The following is a 20,925-nucleotide window of genomic DNA, read 5'->3' as shown; positions in this document are numbered from 1 at the left end:
ATTCTGACTATAAATTATTTTCTACTGTTTTGTCTAAAAGGCTTAATAATATAATTTTTTGCTACATACATAAAAATCAGTCGGGTTTCATTGTAAATAGGGAAATTACTGATAATATAAGGCAGACGGTTAATATCATTCAATATGCTTTATTTCAAAAACAGAGTTCTTGTATTGTGGCACTGGACTTTGAAAAAGCCTTTGATATGGTTGAGCCGGTATACCTTCTTGCCACCCTTCAGGAGATGGGCTTCGGCAAGAACTTTATTCATATAGTTAATGCTTTGTATGCCTCGCCCAAAGCACTGCTATCTATTAATAATCAACATTCTTTTGATTTTGGGCTATCTAGGGGCACCCGACAAGGTTGTCCTCTTTTTTTTTAAATTTTAAATAAATTTATTAATATTAATATAACAATAACAATCCAACACATACAACTATTACAATATCTATAACTTTAGCCATCCCATTATGCTTACAATATTATGTAGAGAGACTTAATAGAATACAAAGTCTATATATTTTTCTGGCAGTTGACATGAAACATTTTGTTGTTCTTGTACAAACTTAAAGAAATTTTTCCTCTTTCACCTCTGTTCTTTGCTTTGGCTATAGAACCTTTTGCCAACCTGATTCGCCAATGCCCAGATCTCCAAGGTATCCAAGTTGCAAACACACCCTTTAAGATATCATTATTTGCAGATGACATAGTAATTTATTTGTCTGACCCTGTGAAATCTCTGCAGGTGTTACAAAAATTGCTTTTTGACTTCCTGCGGGTTTCAGGCTTAAAAATCAACTATAGTAAGTCCTTGATTTATCCCATTAAGCTTACCCTTGAAGACAAGCAGGAAATAGGCATTGTATGTCCCTATCAATGGGTAAAGTCATCATGGACCTATTTGGGTATTAAGGTCCCGACTGATATTTCAAACATAGTTACAGTTAATTATATGGAGGTAGTCACTAATATTTCTAAACTTTTAAAACAATGGGACTCAAAGCAATTATCACGGCTGGAACGTTTGAATGTGATTAAGACGTTTATTTTCCCAAAATTTTTATATTTGTTTAGAGCTTTACCCATTCATTTATCACACAGTACGATTAGTAGGTGGCAAACCCTACTGAATGATTTTGTATGGAGCTATAAGAAACCAAGGGTTGCGTTCTCAACTCTCTGCTGTCATTCCGACAGAGGTGGCCTAGCTTACCCAAATTTATATTTATTGTATTCAGCTACGGTACTTGCAGGCTTTTTAAAAGCAGTTTATGCTAAAGATACTCCAGACTGGGTGATAATAGAAGAACAACATTTAACCCCACTGAAATACCATGAATATATGTGGATGGAAAGGTCATCTAGACCAAGCTGGCTGTTACAGAGCCCCTTTTTGAAAGCAATAGTGAGTATATGGGATAACAATCGCAAGAGATTGGCCCCTCCTATCTCTTTAACTGCAACCTTTTTGAGGCAACCCTGGTTTGCTCCAGCGGCAAATCAGGACTCTTACAGTTTTTGGAGCAGAAACTCAATAAAAGTTTTGTTTCAATTAATCGTTGGGAGCTCAATTTTGTCGATGGCTGAACTGGGAAAGAAACTAAATTGCCTTCCTTCTTGGTATGAGTATATTCAGCTAACACATCTTTTAAATCCCCCAATGTTGTTAGCAGCTAAATTACGTCCTAAAACTGACTTTGAAAGATTGGTGATGAATTTTAACCAAAACAGTAAACATACTATCTCTAAATTGTTTCACATGTTATTGTTAGATCATTTTAGACAGCCGCCTTCTTATGTTGTACGTTGGCACAGAGATTGTGACATGATTCTTGATGCAGACCATTGGGATTCTATATGGTTATCAGAAGCTTTTAGCACCAATTCACTTAATACTCTGCAGTTGAAATATAAAATACCTTTAAGGTGGTATTATACTCCTGTACGTTTAGCACGTATTTTACCAGACTGTTCCCCTTTGTGTTGGAGAGGGTGTGGCCAGAAAGCTTCTTTTTTCCATTGTTGGTGGGAATGTGAGAAATTCGTAAGCTTCTGGAAATGTATTATCCAAAAGGTGTCAGAAATTACGGGTGTTCGCATTCCATATACTCCAGATTCCATATTATTGTATAACTGGTTAGATTCGAAAATTCCATCTAGGCATCGCTCATTGTTGGTAATTCTGCTGACAGCAGCGAAATCTGTCATAGCTACCACATGGAAAAGCCTTAATTATTAAAGTGTTGATCAATGGTTTTCCAAAATTTGGGACCATATGGCCATGGACAAAATAGCATCAGGTCTTAATTCTATAGATCCCTACATGGCCCATGAAAAGTTTATTGCAAAATGGTTTCCGATAATTGAAAAGTTAGACAACGATCCTTGCTATGTAAATTCGCTCTTGAAATGTGAGAGTTATAAATTTCTGTTACTATTATGGTTAGTTTTGGGCAGGCCTTTTGGTTTTAATTTGAAATATCTGGTTATAATTTGTCTATCGGTTTCTGAGGATATATGTACACATATATTTAAGAATGATTTTTTTTTTACTATTTTGTATGTATACAATTCTATTTTATGTTTGCCTTTCTGTGGTGTTGAATAAAAATTTATTAAAAATAAATAAATAAATAAATAAATAAGACTTAAGTCCATGCCTAAATATACACCGCAAGGTTTTTCACAATATGAGAGTCTCTGTTCCAGAATTTTATGAGTCCCAAAAGGTGCAACATTGATCCCATGACCTGGTTCCAGCTTCCAGCAATAGGTAGACCAATGATGTCCCAGACCATATTTCGCTGATGCTTTTTCCAGCTCAATTCAGGTCTGAATTCTTACAAGATTCTTACAAGATTCAAAGACAAATTTCCAAGACGCTTATAACTCTTGTAGACTTTCAATCAGTTATGCATTGGATCTAGGTCTTCTACTGCAGACCAGTGGGGCTACCCCCCAAAACTATCCTAAGCAAGAGTTATCCATTCTTCTAAACACAAGAATTTCAGTGGACTTAGAAGGATGTGACCCTAAGGATAGCGAAATTTAGTGCATATGGAGCACTAAGACATTATGCTTAGACACTAAGACACATCCAAAAAGTTGAACAAAGCAGGAGCCAAGTTTGCACCTTTAAGACCAACAAATTTTTATTTAGAAAGTAAGCTTTCCCTAAAGTGTCACATAAACATGATCCCCCCCTCCCCCCCAAAAAAATATCACGGCACCTGAATTTGTGAACAGCTGGATCTGGTAGTGGTGCGAGGCTAAGAAGAAAATCATATCAGGGATTTCTCTATGAAAGAAATAACACTATAACAAAATTATCAAAACTGTCATTATCTGGGAATGCTTCACTAAAAGGCATGCAGGCTTTCTTTAAGTCACTTTTTTAGGAAACCACAGCAGCGTTTTGTAGAATGGCGAATTTCTCTACCAGATTAGGGGTTTGACCTTCAGCTGTTATGAGTTAGCTCTCATACTGCAGTACATATATGTAGGCTGGTTGTAAAGGCTGGAGTGCCAGACTGAGACCTGGGTGCAAATCTGCACTGACAACTTAACTAAACAGTACACTTTTCCTGTCCATCAGTATACATTAAGTACCTGAAGAGCAGTTACTTAGAGGAGGGCAGGGAGCTGTTCCCACTGGCAACAGAGGATAGAACTCGGAATAATGGGTTAAATTAAAGGTGGAAGGTGCCATTTGGATAGAGGGGTGGGGGGAGATTACAGCCAGAGTTGTTCAACAGTGGAATCAGCTACCGAGGGAGGTGGTGAGCTCTACCTCACTATCAGTCTTCAAGCAGCAGCTGGACAAACACTTGACAGGGATGCTCTAGGCTGATCCTGCATAGAGCAGGGGGTTGGATTCTGGCCCCTTCCAACTCTGAGATTCTCTGATTCTAAATTTCACCAGCAAGGACAACAGTGCCCCAACAGTGCTCACAGGCAACTTACAGAAACACTGTAGGGCAGGGATGTCAAACATGAGGCCCAGAAGCCAAATCAGGTCCCCAAGCAATTGGCTATCATCTGCTTCCTTCTCCCTCTCTCTTGTTTCCTTCTGTGTAATAGCTTGCTTTGCCAGGCTAGTTCAATCACACAGGAGTTAGAGAGCAAAACCTATTTTCTCTGTTGGCTAAGGCTCCTCCCTTGGGGGTGGGGAGGCAGAGCTTGCTTTGCCAGGTAGAGCTACTGAGCCAAGCCTCTCTTCCCCCCTGGCCCCCTGGGGAAGGAAGGAAAAGAGCCAGAGCTTCCTTTGCCCAGTTCCCTGAATCCCATGGGAGAGATATAAAGGAAGCACCTTTAAGACCAATGAGTGCTAATGCTTTAAGTCTTGGGTTTTAAAAAAAAAAAATCTTTAATTGGACTTCTCTAGTGGTCTTGCATCCAGAGCCAACCCTCCTTAGCTTCTGAGATCTGATAGGACTGGGCTGCCTGGGCTATCCAAGTCAGGGTACAAAGTCATCAAGACTAAGAAGGTGTACAGCCAAGCAAGGACAGTGAACATAAAAAGATCTCTACCACTGAGATCCCTTTTGTCTCTCTGGCTGGCAGCAGCTCTCAGATTTCACACCACCTCCTACCTGATTCATAAGAACATAAGAGAAGCCATGTTGGCTCAGGCCAATGGCCCATCCAGTCCAACACTCTGTGTCACACTGTGGCCAAAAAACCCAAGTGCCACCAGGAGGTCCATCAGTGAGGCCAGGACACTAGAAGACTTCCCACTGTGCCCTCCCAAGCACCAAGAATACAGAGCATCACTGCCCCAGACAGAGAGTTCCAACAATACACTGTGGCTAAAAGCCACTGATGGACCTCTGCTCCATATGTTCATCCAATCCCCTCTTGAAGCTGTCTTGTAGCCACCACCACCTCCTGTGGCAGTGAATTCCATGAGTTAATCACCCTTTGAGGGGAAAAGTATTTCCCTTTATCAGTTCTAATGTAATTTCATTGAATGTCCATAAGTTCTTGTACTGTGAGAAAGGGAGAAAAGTGCTTCTTTCTCTACCTTCTCTATCCCATGCATAATCTTGTAAACCTCTATCATGTTCATGTCACCCCTCAGTGACGTTTCTCCAAGCTAAAGAGCCCCAAGCACTTTAACCTTTCTGCACAGGGTTCCTTTCAACTAGAGATACCGGGATTGAATTGAAATCTTGCTGCCTCAAAAACAGATGTTCCACCCCCAAGCCACAGGGAGCCCTGCTCCTAGCTGAGTCATGGAGGATCTCTAGGTACAAAAGGCCCTGCTCAGAACTACGTTTCCAAGCGTACATTGCCTCTCGATTGATTGTCAAGCTATAGCAACCACAAACTCTGAATACTTGATTTTTTTTTCAACCTAAAAGAATGCTGGCAGTCCCAGAATACCAATTTTGTGTCAGATTGTGCAATCACTGATCAAATCTACAGAAAACAGCTCGGAGACAATATTGGTTGTTGTGACAGTGGGTGACCCCTGCTCGCACTAACTGCAGGATCGTTGGCTGATGGGGTTTTTAAAAAAAAAAAATCAAACAGCCATCATAAAAAGCCATTTGAAAATCTATATTCAGCCCTGGCAACTCCCTTCCGTGTAATTTTAATGAACATACCCCACAGCCTTGAACTCATAACCTGCCAGAGATACGCCCTGAGCTAAAAGTCGCCAGGCTAAAACCACTTGCTCTGGTCATTCAAGGCAGAGACAGCTCTAAAAACCAAACAGCAAATATGTTTCTCTGTTGCCTCAAACACCTGCATCCTTTTCTTCTGCCTGTTTCTTCTGTTAATACTTGCTTATCATTGGCATGCAGCTGATCAGAGCCAAAGCAAACAGACTCGACCCAGCGTGTGCTGGTCTCTGTACATCTAACAACCAAACAAATCACCAGGGCTAAATCCAAGGCTCCTTTTTGATTGCAGGCTGTGTCAAGGAAAAGATTTTAGTTCTGTCTATGAGCCAACACACACTTTGCATAACAAATGAGTTTGCCACCTGTTGGAAGAGGAAACCTTTGCCTGAATATGGGGGGAAGGGTGTTAATGCATACGCAGATGCAATTGCTGACATTTGCCCATTGACTTATTTTACCATTTTTATACCCTGCTTTACAGCAGTGCCATCAAGAAAACTGATGGCAGAACAAGGTTTTAAAACAGAAAGGTCTAATACTAAGTATCACAAAGTACAAAGCAGCAACAAACCAGCAAAAATTTTTTTTAACAATCATCACAACCAGGATCCATGATCAGAAATCAGAATAAAATCAGTCCAGTGCAAATGCCCAGTAAAAAGGGTAGTTTCTAACCAGTCTTCCAAAATCCTGAAAGCAAAGGGCCAGATGTACATCCTAAGCAGGGCTTTTTTGTAGGAATCACCTTCATTTCACACAGGGCTTTTTTGTAGAAAAAGCCCAGCAGAAACTCATTTGCACATTAGGCCACACCCCCTGAAAGCAAGCCAGTTGGAACTGTGTTCCTGTGCATTCCTGCTAAAAAAAACTCTGATCCTAAGGAAGCAAATACTAATATTGGCGTGCCACCACCAAGGATGCCCTGCCACGTATACACACCACACTTCTGAAGGCAACAGGATACAGTGGAAGGCCTCCCAGACCGACACAGGACCCATTCATACTGTCAAGACAATTCTCCCCAAGGGGCCAAGGATCAAACTCACCTGACCTGTTGAACGTGAACACACCAAAGAGACTGTTGAGCTGCCAGTTGAGAGAGAGAAGTCTTCAAAATAGCAAGGACTGGGTTCCCCACATAGCTCTGTGATGCATTTGGATGTTGACAGCTTATTATTTTTCTGAGGTAACTTTTCCTGATGGTTGCCATGGTGTTTACCTAGGTTTGCTACCTGTGGGTTGGGAAATACATGGAGATTTTGGGGGTGGAGCCCGGGAAGGGAGGGGTTTGGAGAGGGTATAATACCATAGAGTCCATCCTCCAAAGCAGCCATTTTCTCCAGGGGAACTGATCGATTGTAACAGATCAATTGTAACAGCAGGAGATCTCCAGGTGCCACCCGAAGACTGGCAAACATGTTTACCCTAGGGTAGCTTCAAAAGACTGATAACTGTATATGAAGGGAGAACGTTTCGGCAAGGAGTGGAAAAGAAGGAGCTTATTCATTGCACAGATACATGCCATCACGTCTCAATTGACTTATCAAGGGTTATCAAGGCAAGTCGAGAAGCGGAGGGGGTGCGCCATTGCCTTCCTCTGCAGAGTCTTCTTTGGTAGTCTCCCACCCGAATACTGGCTTTGCTTAGCTTCCAAGATCTGACAAGATTGGACTATCACTATACCATGTTGCCTTAGCCTCCCAGAGGTTTTTACTACAGGAAAATAATTGGCCCTTCCAGTTTCCTAAACGCAGCTACTCCCCAAAAGAAGAAAATTACCTTGGGGGAGGGGTCTGGAATCAGATTCCCCCCCCGATATGTAATTTCACTTCAAAATAAAACCAATTGTATCGATTCTACTACATTCACCAAGACTCCTCAATGGATGCTCAAGGCTTCTAAGAAGGTATATCTATGCCTCTGTGTTGAGATTATCTTTCCCTGTCAATGTTAAGTAGTCTTTAACATGAAGTGACTTTTACACTATGTTTGAACAACCAGCTTTAATTAAACCCTAGTCTTCCAGCAGACTGAATTAGACCATCTTCAGGCATTCCACTCAAAAGCAATCAATTTGAGAGAGTACAACAGTTAAGACTTTTAAAAACATTAGTGACCCAAATCTTCAGCACTTCCCAAGTAACAGTAAGACATCGTACAGAAACGTACTGGTCTTTATGCTTTGCATGGTCGTACATAAGACTGACAATTCTGGCTTGAGAAATTCTGGAAGATTTGGGAGTGGTATCTGGGGAAAGCAGAGTCTGGGAAGGAGAGAGGGGCCAACAGAGAATTACATGTGAGGGCCAAACAGAGAATCAATTTGGTACAGTGAGCAGACTTTAATCTGGGAGAACTGGGTTTCTCCTTCACATGAAGCTGCTGGTCTGACCTTGGGTCAGTCACAGTTCTCTCAGAGCTCTCTCAGCCCCACTTACCTCACAGGGTGTCTGTTGTGGAGAGAGGAGGGGAAGGAGATTGTAAACTGCTCTGAGTCTAAATCCAATTTCCTCTTCCTCCTCCTCCATTCTCCAAACCTGTCATTTCCTTCAAGACAACCAATCGCTGTAATCCAGAGATGACTTGTAACTGCCATTGGTTCATTTTATTTGTTCCTTCCTTCCTGCCTGCCCGCCTGCCTGCCTGCAAACACCCAACGTTCATGTCTTGTGGCTCCCAAAACACCTGATGCTTATTCTGTGTGGCTCTTACATTAAGCAAGTTTGGCCACCCCTGCTCTAGTATATTGCAAAAAGTCTATGGAAAACCATAGAGCATCGGCCATGTCACTTTTGGTTTTCACTGCAAGTGATGTAAGAGGGCAGGCACAATATTGCCTGCCCCCCCATTTCCTCCCAGAGGTTGCTAGCTGAGGCATAGCAACTCTGAGAACCTTTCACTGAAAAAGCCAGAGGCTGACCTGGGGTTTTCTATGAAGGTACCTGTTCATGTCTTGTGGCTCTCAAACATCTGACGTTTATTTATGTGGCTCTTACATTAAGCAAGTTTGGCTACCCCTGGTTTAACCAGTACACCATGATGGTTAATTATTTAAAATCTGGGAGATTAGGTCCCCATTCTGCCATGGAAACGAACGTGATGACCTAATCATGCCCCCAGCCTAACCCACCTCACAGGGTGGTTGTTAAGATAGAGAATGGGAGAATGATGTCATTTTTGGATCCCCACTGAGGGGAAAAATGGGGTATAAATATCTCTATAAAATACAAAGAGGAGTCTAAAGCTTCCCTCCAGTGTGTGGAAGTAGTCATGAAGTTCTTTAGACCCGAGTCTTAAAATTGCAAAGTTTCAGATAAAGATTGTTAAGTCTGATCTGGTAAAGCAGTCTCATGCTGTCTGATCTGGTAAAGCAGTCTCATGCAGCAAGCCCCTTTTAGGTCTGCAGCTCTGGGATCTGCAGAATAAACAGAACACAGCAGGTTTCCTAGAGATGACCTGTTCAGTACGACCGAGAGAAATAAATAGCATATTTTATGTAAGGTTTGACCATCTTTAGTCAGCTGTTTTCACAGTGGAAGACCAGTCCCCTAAATGAGAATTTTGTTTTAAAAGATTAAGTAATTAACAGATTGTAAGCACAGAGAAAAACAAGAACACAGCCGAATTACCCTACAAGTTACCAAGCTGAAGCCCAGACAACGTGTGATGCTGCAGTTCGTCGATTGGAACTTTAAATGTATAAGTTGGTCCTAAAGAATAGCTGTAGGAGGCCAGGGCTTTTTCTTATAGCAGGAGCTCCTTTGCATATTAGGCCACACACCCCTGCTGTAGCCAATCCTCCAAGAGCTTACAGGGCTCTTAGTACAGGGCCTACTGTAAGCTCCAGGAGGATTGGCTACATTAGGGGTGTGTGGCCTAATATGCAAAGGAGTTCCTGCTACCAAAAAAGCCCAATATAGATCCGAATCGCAGAGTTTAAAAGTAGGGGGCAGAGTCACTGGGTCCTCCTGGCCAGGGCTCTTTTTCTAGCAGGAGCTCCTCTGCAAATTAGGCCACGCCCCCTGATGTAGCCAATCCTCCTGGAGCTTATAGTAGGCCCTGTACTAAGAGCCTTCTAAGCTCTTGGAGGACTGGCTACATCAGGGGGGCATGGCCTAATATGCAGAGGAGCTCCTGCTAAAAAAAGAGCCCTGCTCCTGGCTAATGGTGAGGGTGGGGTAGGGTTGCTAGATTCAGGTCTGAGAAACTCCTAGAGATTTTGGGATGGAGTCTGGGGTGGTCAGGGACCTCAGTGGGGTACAATGCCATTAATATTACCCTCCAAAGCATCCATTTTCTCGAGGGGAACTGGTATCTGTAGTCTGGAGAATAAATTATAATTCCGGGGAATCCCCAGGCAGAAGGAGGAAGAGGAGGAGGAGGAGGAGGTGGCGGTGGTATTGGATTTATATCCCACCCTATACTCTGAATCTCAGAGCGGTCACAATCTCCTTAACCTTCCCCCACTCCACAACAGACACCCTGTAAGGTGAGTGGGGCTGAAAGAGCTCTTACAGCAGCTGCCCTTTCAATGACAACTCTGCGAGAGCTATGGCTGTCCCAGCAGCTGCAAGTGAAGGAGTGGGGAATCAAACCTGATTCTCCCAGATAAGAGTACGTTCACTTAACCAGTATACCAAACTGGCTGTCTGGAGGCTGGCATCCTTTGTTAGGGGTGGCAGTAGCTCCTTCTTGCTTTGAAAAATAACCAGCCAACTAGCATGGTATATAGTGGTTCCACTAACCACTATAGTGGTTCCACTGGACCACTGCTTCTGTCACTTTCAGAGAATCCTTCTTCAGGCAGCTCACCAAGGGATACAGTTTCAGTTTGGCACTAGTCTGCTTCTCTCCAAGGATCAAGCACGGCTCCACACTTCTGTTTGTCCTTAGCTTCTCTTGAAAGAGCCAGCTGAATAAAGCCTGCCTTCACCTCCCAACTGCTGGTATTCCAAGGAGGTCTGGTCTCCCATCTAAGTACTTGCCAGAGTCAGCCCTGCTTAGCTTCCAAGATTGGGCTTGCCTGGGCAGCAAGTGCTTAGCAGGCAAGATTGGGCAGCGGGCAAAGATTTTGATGGGACTAAAAGGTATCTTAGAGATGCTTTACAGAAAAGGGAAATGAGAGAGGTGAACAGTTGCTGGTAATCCAAGTGGCAAACCACGTGCCAATTTATGCCAGTGCATTAAAGCAACTGCGCAGGGTATTTCCTTGTATATTTATTACTTTTTGAGGGCCCTCTTCCTAATCAAGGACTCAAGCCACCAATATTTGGGCTGCAGAATCTTTAAGGTTTATTAGTCAACATGCCAATTATCAGTGTTAAGTTATATAGTTTTAACTGTGCTAACAGACTTCTTTTTTCAATCTCTTGTTCTGAATTTAGACATACATTGGCTCTTTTTTGATTAAAGGTTATTTACCCATGGAATATTAGTGTGATCTAGAACTCCTTCAGCCAGCTACAAAGGCATTGCCCCTTGCACCAAACAGTTAAAAGTTTTGAAGTAAGCTATGACTTAAGAGACAGGAGAAAGCATTTTAACTGTCAGGCGTGCCGGAATGCTAGATTTATTGTACTTCTGAAAATGCAAGATTGTTATTTTAAAAACAAAAGTCTCCTTCCGCCACAGTGGAAAGATCAACACAGCTCTTTCTTGGTCCAAATGAAAGTTACATTTTTATAATAGACTATTATATTTCACTGAACTTCAAGATGTAATGTCTCTCTCCATGTTTGGAAACACCCTGGCACTGTTTCAGAGTTCTGAGAGGAAGGGGGAAGAAAATGTGCTTTTAAAAATCATATTTATCCATTCTCAGGCTCATTCCCACAACCATCAATTATGTTTATCTGCTCTGGGACCATCAAGTACCAGACTTGTCTTCCTGGACCAGGGAGCTTGAGATGTAGGCTCTGGACTCGGCTCAGGGAGATCTGGGTTCAAATTCCTACTCTGCCATGAAACTTACGACATAACCCTGTGCCAATCACTGTCTTTTCTGATCCTTACCTACCCACATCACAAGGTTGTTGGCAACATGAAACGGCAAAGGGAAGAACTTTAAATTCCTTGAAGGAAGGGTGGGGGAGAGGAAACAACAACAATTGTTCATTGAGTAGAATCTCCTCCGAATTGTTTTCAGGGATGTGTCAACCAACATTGTGGAGTCCATGCATATTTCCTCACATCAATGACTTCTGGAAACAGGGAGGGGAGCAGGGCTTTTTTTGAGCAGGAACGCACAGTAATGCAGTTCCAGCTGTCTTGGCGTCAGGGGTGTGGCCTAATATGCAAATAAGTTCCTGCTGGGCCTTTTCTACAAAAAGTCATTTATAAAAACAGTGGTGACATCGGGGAGTGTGGCCTAATATGCAAATAAGTTCCTGCTGGGATTTTTCTACAAAAAAGCCCTTTATAAAACAGTGATGACATCAGGGGGTGTGGCCTAATATGCAAATGAGCCCCTGCTGGGCTTTTTCGACCGAAAAAGCCCTGCATGAAGCAGTGGTGACACCAGGGGGTGTGGCCTAATATGCAAATGAGTTCCTTATGGGCTTTTTCTACATGAGAGGAACCAATTCAAAATATTACCCATATATACACCCAGTGAGTCATGTTAATTATTCCTTATTCATGGCAATGTAGGTGCTCAGTCACACAACGAAGTCTTCCTTGCCCTGCGTATTCAAATAAACAGCTGCCTTAAATCAACCAGCTTGGCAACAGTCAGTTCTCAGTGGTCTTTCCCAGTCTGGCTTCCTGAGATCTTTTATTGTTATTGCTACTATTTATTAATAACTTGTGCAACCCTGTCAGAGTACTCAAAAGTACTGTGCAGCAATCCTAAAAATAAAATAAGCCATAACATAAGACACTCATAAAATTATTACAATGCTATTTTTTAAAAAAATCACAGAGCAAACCATTCATATTTCCAGTTTACATGAAACTTTCATCCATCTCCACCAAAGACAAATGTTAGAGCCATAGAATCACAAAGCTGGAAGGGACCATACAGGCCATCTAGTCAACCCACTGCTCCATGCAGAATCAACCTGGAGCATCCCCAACAAGTGCTCATCTAGCCGCTGCTTCAAGACTGCCACCTTCCTAGGTAGCTGATTCCACAGTTGAACAACTCTGACTGTAATCAGTTAAAACAACCAGATCTTTACTTCCTGGCCAATCCAAACATTTTTCCTTGGGCGGCAGTGCTATCATGTTGTGGGAACAGCAGGCACAAGGTGAGATAACCCCATGATTATTTAGAAAAATCTGTCTGAGCAAACCAGGACTAGGACAAAACTCACAGTGGTACAATCATCAACAAAACCTTATCTTACTCCTGCTTGTCCTTTAGCCTAGCTCCTCCCATGTCCTACAGATGAAAACAGCAACTTGCTTCTGCCCGTAAACCGTGTGTACCTTGCTGAATCACACCGCCACAAAACTGTTGTAAAGCCATCATAAAAATACATAGCCCAAAAAATGCAGTTAATATACAATTGTCAATGATGACCAAGCCTCAGATTTACTTACACCTAACATTCTGAATATTATTCAAGGAGACAACTCCCTCATAAACACATGCTTAAATATGCAAGTATATCCCAGTTGACAGACAAGAATCAACCCTGTGTCTCATAAGGACTCAAGAGCAGCTCTGCTGGATCAGACCTCAATGTTTATCTGTCTGTCTGTCTCTCTCTCTATCTTATTATTATTAACATCATAATCATCGCTCCATCCCTGCTTGCGCCAAGCTCTCAGTGATGTACAACATATAATTTAAAACAATATACAGAATAAATACAGCACATAGATTAATTAAAATTATATAAACTCGGATGATGCCCAATAAGTCCCCCCCCCCGCAACATCTTGGACTACCCGGGCATCCATTGGAGGGAGGGGAGAAAACTTTCAAAGCGTCTGTGGGGGAAGGAAAAAGGAAGGTGCAGCTGAACCTACCCCAGCATCTTATCCCTGTGGCCAATCAGATGCCCTGGATGTCTATAAGCTTGTCCCTCTTGTTGCCCCCGGACTGGTATTGTGAGGTGCACTGTCTCTGAACATGGAGGTTCCATTTGGCCATCATGGCCCCTAACCATAGATGGGCCCTATCTTCCATGGCTTTACGCTATTCCCTTTCACAGACAGCTTCCTTGGTAGAACAAATGTCTGTTCAGCCTGGAGGCCCCTGTTATCAACGCTTCTGGCTCTCACAGGGTGGAACAGATCTAAGAATCTTGCCCTGGAACATCAGAAATAAGTCAGGTTTTTTTGGTGCCCTGTCCAAGCCGGGCACATATATATCCCCTATAATTAGATAGAAGATGCAGCATCGGGAATGGGGGGAGACCAATTCTTTCAGCGCCAGCATTCACCATGCCTCATGAACCAAACCACAGGCTGGGTTATTCAAGAGCAGTTTTCACGAAATCATTATCCACTGTGAACCAAGGACATTCCAATATGTCAGATAATGCAACCAACGTCTTCTGAGCCAACATCCCATTTTAGCTTACTCCAAGGCCCTTTAACTCCTATTGGGAGCTAACACACGTACATTTATTTGCAGCCAAGACAAGCCAATGGGGTATTTTATAACCCACACCTCTAGGTCCAGTTGGCAACATCCCTGAGCTCACCTTTCAAAAAAGGAGACAGATGAATAACAAGCAACGATTCAACCTCCCCCCCCCCCCCCAAAATACCCACTGCAAAGCGTTACATCTCTAGACACACTTTGAAGCATTCATTAGGAGACTTCCAAGAGCCATTAAAGAGAGGCTTTGGGAAGACTGAGAAGTTCTTCTGCATGGAGAGATCTTCGCATCCACCCCTGCGTGCAAGCCAGCCGGGTTTTGTCTTAATTGGCTTAGAACAAACTTGCCAGTCAAGTCAGCACCAAGATGATAAAAGCCAGAAAACGGAAAAGGTCAGGGGAACCTCCTAGGAACACAACTGCCCTAGATTTGCAGGGGGGGGGGATTTCAGTTTTGATTGGGGGGAGGAAGGCTTCTCCCTCCCCCAAGCAAAAAAAAAATGTTTGAAAGAGCAAAGTGTAGTGGGGGATACATCCCAGAGTCTCCCAGGGCACCAAGAAAGCCAAATTATTCTGCCCCTGTCTGGGAAAGGGTTTCCTTCAGTCTTCACAAACCATCCACCTATTTCCTGGGCAGGGGGGCGGGGGGGGGGGGCGGGAAGGCCAATTCCCTCTTGAGGTCCACCCAACCCAGGCGGAATCCAGCCCACAGTCCCCCCCGGTTTCCGGGGCTGAACTGCACCAAACCCCTTTCGCATCGCATCGCCCAGCAGGTTGCTCACTCGAATCTATACCTACACCTCCCTCCCTAATCCCCCCCCCCCTTTTGCGCACAGAAGCAGGTTGCGGGGGAGGCGGGGAGGGTTAAGTCAGGAGAAGGGCTTCCCACCCAGCGGGCACGGCCAGCCGCTGCCCAAGTCTGACTTTTGCCACGAAATGGTGGTGCCCGCTGGCGTCTTCTCAATCAGGCACATCAACGTGCAAGGAGCGGAGGAGGGGAAGGAAAAAGCACAAACACACACAACAGCCAGCATCTCTCAGCATCCAGCTCGGCAAAGTCTGGAACACCCCCCAGCAGAGCAAGCTCAGAGCCTTCCCACCCGCCCCCCACCCCCAGCAAAGGGCCTCCCAGATCCACCCCAGATTCCTCCATGGCAACCATAGCGCCCCCCCCCGAAAAAAATCCCTCCCCCCCAAATCTCCCTCCTCCCGCCAGCCACCCCCGACGGCTTGCCCCCTCCGACTCACGTGAAGACGAAGAACAAAGTGGTGGATCCGACGAGCAAAGCGGCGGCGGTGGAGACCGGGATGTATTTCGTGGGTTTAAACCTTTTCCCGATGCTGTTGGGCATCCTGTGCTTTACACATCACTAGGCAGATTTCCCCCGAAGAGAGTCCAGCAGCAGCAGCAGCAGCCAGGCCCCCGATGCGCCGCCGCCGCCGCCGCCGCCGGGAAAGAGGGAGCGAGAGAGGAGCGAGGGAGCCGCCGGGCGGGCAGGGACTGGGAGGGCTGCTGGCGCTGTGGAGCCCGGGCAGGGGAGGGGGGCGGGGGCAGGAGGGAGGGAGGGGGAGAAGAGAGGGGCCGAGAGAGAGAGAGAGACAGAGAGAGAGAAAAGGGGGGGAGAGACAGAGAGAGAGAGAGAGGAGAGGGACGGCGAGCAGCTGACCTCTCCAGCACAGGAAATCCCACCCACACAGGCCGGCCCACTCGGCTGATGTCAAGCGGCCCTTAAGGTAGAACTGCAGAGAGAAAGAGGAGGGGGGAGAGAAAGCACCGGGCATGGCGTTCGAGGACCGGGCCGGGGGGGGGGAGTTTTTTGGGGGGAAGAGACGCATCATCATGAGACGCATCATGTGGTGCTGCTGGTTCTCCTTCCCTCCCACCCCCGTCTGCCAAGATCTGCTCCTGCAGCTTGCTCTCCCCCCAAATCTGGCACAGCCCAGCTTGCAATGCAAAGGCGCAGAGTTTTGCCAAGGCATGCAACGGGGGTGGGTGGGGGGGGTGCAGAGGTATAATAGAGCAGGGGTGGCCAAACTTGCTTAACTGTAAGAGCCACACAGAATAAAGATCAGATATTTGAGAGCCACGAGATATGAACATCAGATGTTTGAGAGCCGCAAGGAAGGAAGAAACATGGGGAAGGGAGTGAAAGGTGGAAAGAAAGCATCTTTAAATGCATTCTCCAAGACACCGGGTACCTTGGCTTGGAGAAGTGGTTTAAAGAGAGAAATGCCTTCTTTCAGCCGGTCAACAGGGCAGTGGGGGCTTCAAGAGCCACACTACATGTGTGAAAGTGCCACGTGTGGCTCCCGAGCCACAGTTTGGCCACCCCTGTAATACAGCCTGAAATCAGAGACTGGCTTGGCTGGGCGGGGAGAGTTTGGGGAGTTCATCCCGTTTGGCGAGAGCTGTTCCAGAGGGGGTTTCTTATGCCGGGGTGGGGTGTCTGTGCAGCGGGGGAAATATTAGCCAATAGTAAGGATGACGACCAAGAAGATAATCAAGGCAGAGAAAGTAGGTTCCTATATTACCACTGGTAATTTACCAGGGATTAGTTTAAGAACCTACTTTCTCTGCATTAGTTCTTTTCCTAAGGATTCTTGCATATCTTCTTGGCAGAATGGGGATTCAAACTCAGATCCTAGGCTAATCATTAGAGTTAGAATCCTGATTTTGCCATGGAAGCTTGCTGGGAGACCTTGGGCTGGTTATTCCCTGTCGGTATAACCTACTTTGCCCTGATCTGGATAGCTCAAGCTAGCTTGCTTCCCTCAAACCTGCAAAGCTAAGCATGGTTAGTATTTGGAAGGGAGAGCACCAAGGAATATCAGGGTCGTGATGCTGAGGCCAGCAGTGGCAAACCACCTCTGAACATCTCTTGCCTTGGAAACCCTCTGGGGTCACCAACGTAAGTTCTGATGGCAAAAAATAAAATCCTGCCTTGCAGGGTTGTTGTGTGGATAACATTGAAGAAGGAAGGATTGTGTTGTAAACTGATTTGGGGGGAGTAGGCATATGAATGCCCAAATAAAAATAAATAAATCACATTTCTGAGTGGTGGGAAGATAGATGCATCTTACCTCAGGTATAGACACACATGAATGAATAGGCCTCTCTGTTTTCATCTGGGCAATGCTGAGTGTGAGAGCCCTTGAGTCACCAACAAGCGATTGTGTTTTTTTTTAAATGTATAGCCTACAGCTGATAGGTTCACAGAGGGGATGAAAATAACTTGGGGTGTGTGTGATAAAATGCACTAAGCTGTATGAACGTAAAAACATCAGACCCCATTGAAAAACCAGTTCTGGTGGTGCTAGCCACTGGGTTCTAAAAACACACCCCATCCCCCCTTTGAATTCAATTGCATCAAAGAGAAAATAGGCCAAGAGAAAACTTTTAGTGTGGAACCTAAAGCTAGATGGGCTAGAAAACCAAGGAAGCCTGCCCATAGAATGCCACAAATAAATGGGGTGCCACAGCTGAAATGGGAAGCCAAAGCAACTTACATAATTCTCCTCTTAATGTTACCCTCACAACAACCCGGTGAGGTGGGTTAGGCAGAGAGGGTGTGACTGGCCCAAGATCACCCAGTGAGCTTCCACAGCACAAGCGGTGATTCAGATCCTGGACTCCCAGATTCTCATCTGACACTCTTAACCACTGTACCACATTGCCTCAGAAGATTCAGAAACTGAGAGAAGGCCCTGTCTAGACTATCTTAATTGTTCAACATGAACACATGGGAGCAGGCAATCCTTTAAGCACCCTAATCCCAAAGCAGCCTGACCATGTATACATAATCCTATGTGCATGGTAGCTGGCTCCAGGTTGACTCAGCCTTCCATCCTTCTAAAGTCGGTAAAATGAGTACCCAGCTTGCTGGGGGGAAAGCGTAGATGACTGGGGAAGGCAATGGCAAACCTCCCTGTAAAAAGTCTGCCGTGAAAACATTGTGAAAGCAATGTCACCCCAGAGTTGAAAACGACTGGTGCTTGCACAGGGGACTGCCTTTACCTTTATGTGCATAGGCTGGTCTCCGTCTCCATATTATTGCATACGCACATGCTCAGTCAACATATTGGAATGCAATGGTGTAAAAGTGTCCTATTAAGGGGGGCAGTTGCTTCTGATTCCTGCTTCTCAACAAGGGTACACTCAACACTATAACGACATTAATAACACACACAGGCAGGGCTTTTTTTTTTTTAGCAGGAACACACAGGAACGCCAATCCGACTGGCTTAGCGGCAGGAGGTGTAGTCTAATATGCAAATGAGCTCCTGCTGGGCTTGTACAAAAAAAACCCTGTGTGAATCAATTGTGACATCAGGGGGTGTGCCCTGATATGCAAATGAGTTCCTGCTGGGCTTTTTCAATAACAAAAAAAGCCCTGCATACAGATGAGGGTAACCACCAGCCATTACCAGGGAGTAGGGTGTCCCACTGCACCTGTGTACGTTCATGTTGGGAATTATGATAGAGGAGAAGAAGATGATGATATTGGATTTATATCCTGCCCTCCACTCCAAATTTCAGAGTGACTCACAATCTCCTTTATCTTCCTCCCCTACAACAGACACCCTGTGAGGTGAGTGAGGCTGAGAGAGCTCTCCCAGAAGATGCCCTTTCAAGGACAACTCTGCAAGAGCCTATGGCTGACTCAAGGCCACTCCAGCAGGTGCAAGTGGGGGAGTGGGGAATCCAACCCAGTTCTCCCAGATAAGAGTCCGTGCACTTAACCACTACACCAAACTGAGAGAGAGATTGTTATTATTCCACCCTTCCTTCATATCCAGTTCTCCCTTTTCCCATCTTCCCACCCTGTGAGATAGGATAGGGTGATATTTGCCCACAGTCACCCAAGGTATTTCATTGGCACAGGGAGGATTTAAACTCGAGTCCCCAATTCTATCCCAACCACTCCATCCACTGTTTGTGAAGATACAAGAAACTAGTTTACATCTGAGTTATCAGACTAGGAGTGTTTCCTATGGTGGTCCCCAGCAAATACTTCGCATCCAGACCAAACCACAGGTTGTGCAGAGAACCAGTTTGGTGTTGTGGACTCTTATCTGGGAGAACTGGGTTTGATTCCCCACTTCTCCACTTGCACCTGCTGGAATGGCCTTGGGTTAGCCATAGTTCTGGCAGAGGTTGTCCTTGAAAGGGCAGCTGCTGTGAGAGCCCTCTCAGCCCCACCCACCTCACAGGGTGTCTGTTGTGGGGGGAGAAGATATAGGAGATTGTAAGCCACTCTGAGTCTCTGATTCAGAGAGAAAGGGCGGGGTATAAATATGCAATTCTTCTTCTTATGTATTACTTTAACGATCATCAAAACATGAGACAGAGATGATCCTTTATTAGATCTTGGGGCGTCTTTAATTTGGCTTGCAAACAGCTGCACAGGGTTCGGGTGTGGTTGACTCAAAGATGACTAAGAACTGCTCAAGGGAATGAAGTTCTAACAGGAGAACAAAGACCAAAGGCCAGGGAAGCAGAGACAAAGGACAAGATGATCCAGAGCCATTTGTATTGCAACGTGTTTTGTTTTCCAAGTTAAACTTTTAAAGTCTGGATGCCCTGGCCTGCATGTGTTAATGCACAGCTGGTAGAAGTCAGAAGCTAAATGGGTCAACTTCATCCATCTGTGGTACAGGGAGCAATCCTAAATAGGTACACTCAGAATTCAATTAAGCTTAGTCCAAGGAAAGCAGGCCTGCTCTGTGAAAGCTGGTTATTTTCAATAGGAAGAGATTTAACAAGTGCTAGTCTAAGCAGAGTGTACAGGGGTGTCAAACTCATTCGTTATGAGGGCCAGGTCTGACATAACAGAGACCTTGTTGGACCAGGCAATGTGTGTCATAAAAAGTAATGCCAGGTAGCAGAGAGATAAACTTTATAAAGAACACAGACAAACATAAAGACTTTTTAAAAGCTTAAAATAAAACATGCTTAAAACATTAGCACTCATTGGTTTTAAAGGTGCTTTCTTTGAATCTCTCCCATGGGATCCAGGGAACTGGGCAAAGGAAGCTTTGCTCTTCCCACCTTCTCCAGGGGACCAGGAGGAGGAACCTCAGCCAATAGAAAGAAGAGAGGCTTCGCTCAGTAGCTCTGCTGTGCGATTGAGAGAGCCTGGCAAAGCAAGCTGTGATGCAGAAGGAAGCAAGAGAGAGGGAGAAGGAAGCAGATGACAGCCAGTTGCTTGGGGGCCTGATAGGAGCCCTCTGGGGGCCTGATTTGGCTCACAGGCCACATGTTTGACACCCCTGGTGTACACCTTTCTAAGTTCATTGCTGTGAATGAGTTTAGAAAGGTGTAATTCTGCTTAGGTCGATACTGCACGGTTCTTTCTTCAGTCTGTTATTGAACTCAATGGGAAGTGTCAAATCAAGTCATAGCTGACTTATGGTGAACCCTTAGGGTTTTCAACACACAAGAGAAGTGATTTGCCATTGTTTGCCTTTGTGTCACAACCCTGGACTTCTCCCATCTGTGTCAGGAGCTCAGCAGCCTTTGCCTTTTGCACCTGCCCAACCACCTATGAGGATGCAGGCTCAGTTAGGAAGATCTCAGTTTTCCCAGAGAAGACAGCAGTTTCAAAGGCAGCAAAGACAGCAGCCAAATAGAAGGACAGGAAGTCCAGGAGGTCCAGGAGGTCAGAATAGGGCCCAATTAGATAGCTATCACTGTGGCTTGCGAGGTCACATGGCCAGAGATCGTTTAAAGAGACAAAGGG

The 20,925-nt window shown here is 45.0% G+C and overlaps 1 protein-coding gene across 1 annotated transcript in view; it reads right to left on the bottom strand.

The window, feature by feature from the left end:
• Positions 1-15,566, bottom strand: part of ZDHHC8 (zinc finger DHHC-type palmitoyltransferase 8) — a 195,541-nt gene extending 179,975 nt beyond the window's left edge. The window contains exon 1 of the mRNA XM_060249609.1: positions 15,434-15,566. Within this exon, the coding sequence (XP_060105592.1) occupies positions 15,434-15,537 (104 nt within the window). The 5' untranslated portion in view covers positions 15,538-15,566. The remainder of the gene's footprint in view (positions 1-15,433) is intronic.
• Between the last annotated feature and the right edge of the window lie 5,359 nt (positions 15,567-20,925).

This window comes from Heteronotia binoei, chromosome 11 (assembly GCF_032191835.1).
Source record: "Heteronotia binoei isolate CCM8104 ecotype False Entrance Well chromosome 11, APGP_CSIRO_Hbin_v1, whole genome shotgun sequence".
In the NCBI taxonomy this organism is placed as follows: Eukaryota; Metazoa; Chordata; class Lepidosauria; order Squamata; family Gekkonidae; genus Heteronotia; species Heteronotia binoei.
This window is presented reverse-complemented; position numbering and strand designations above follow the sequence as displayed.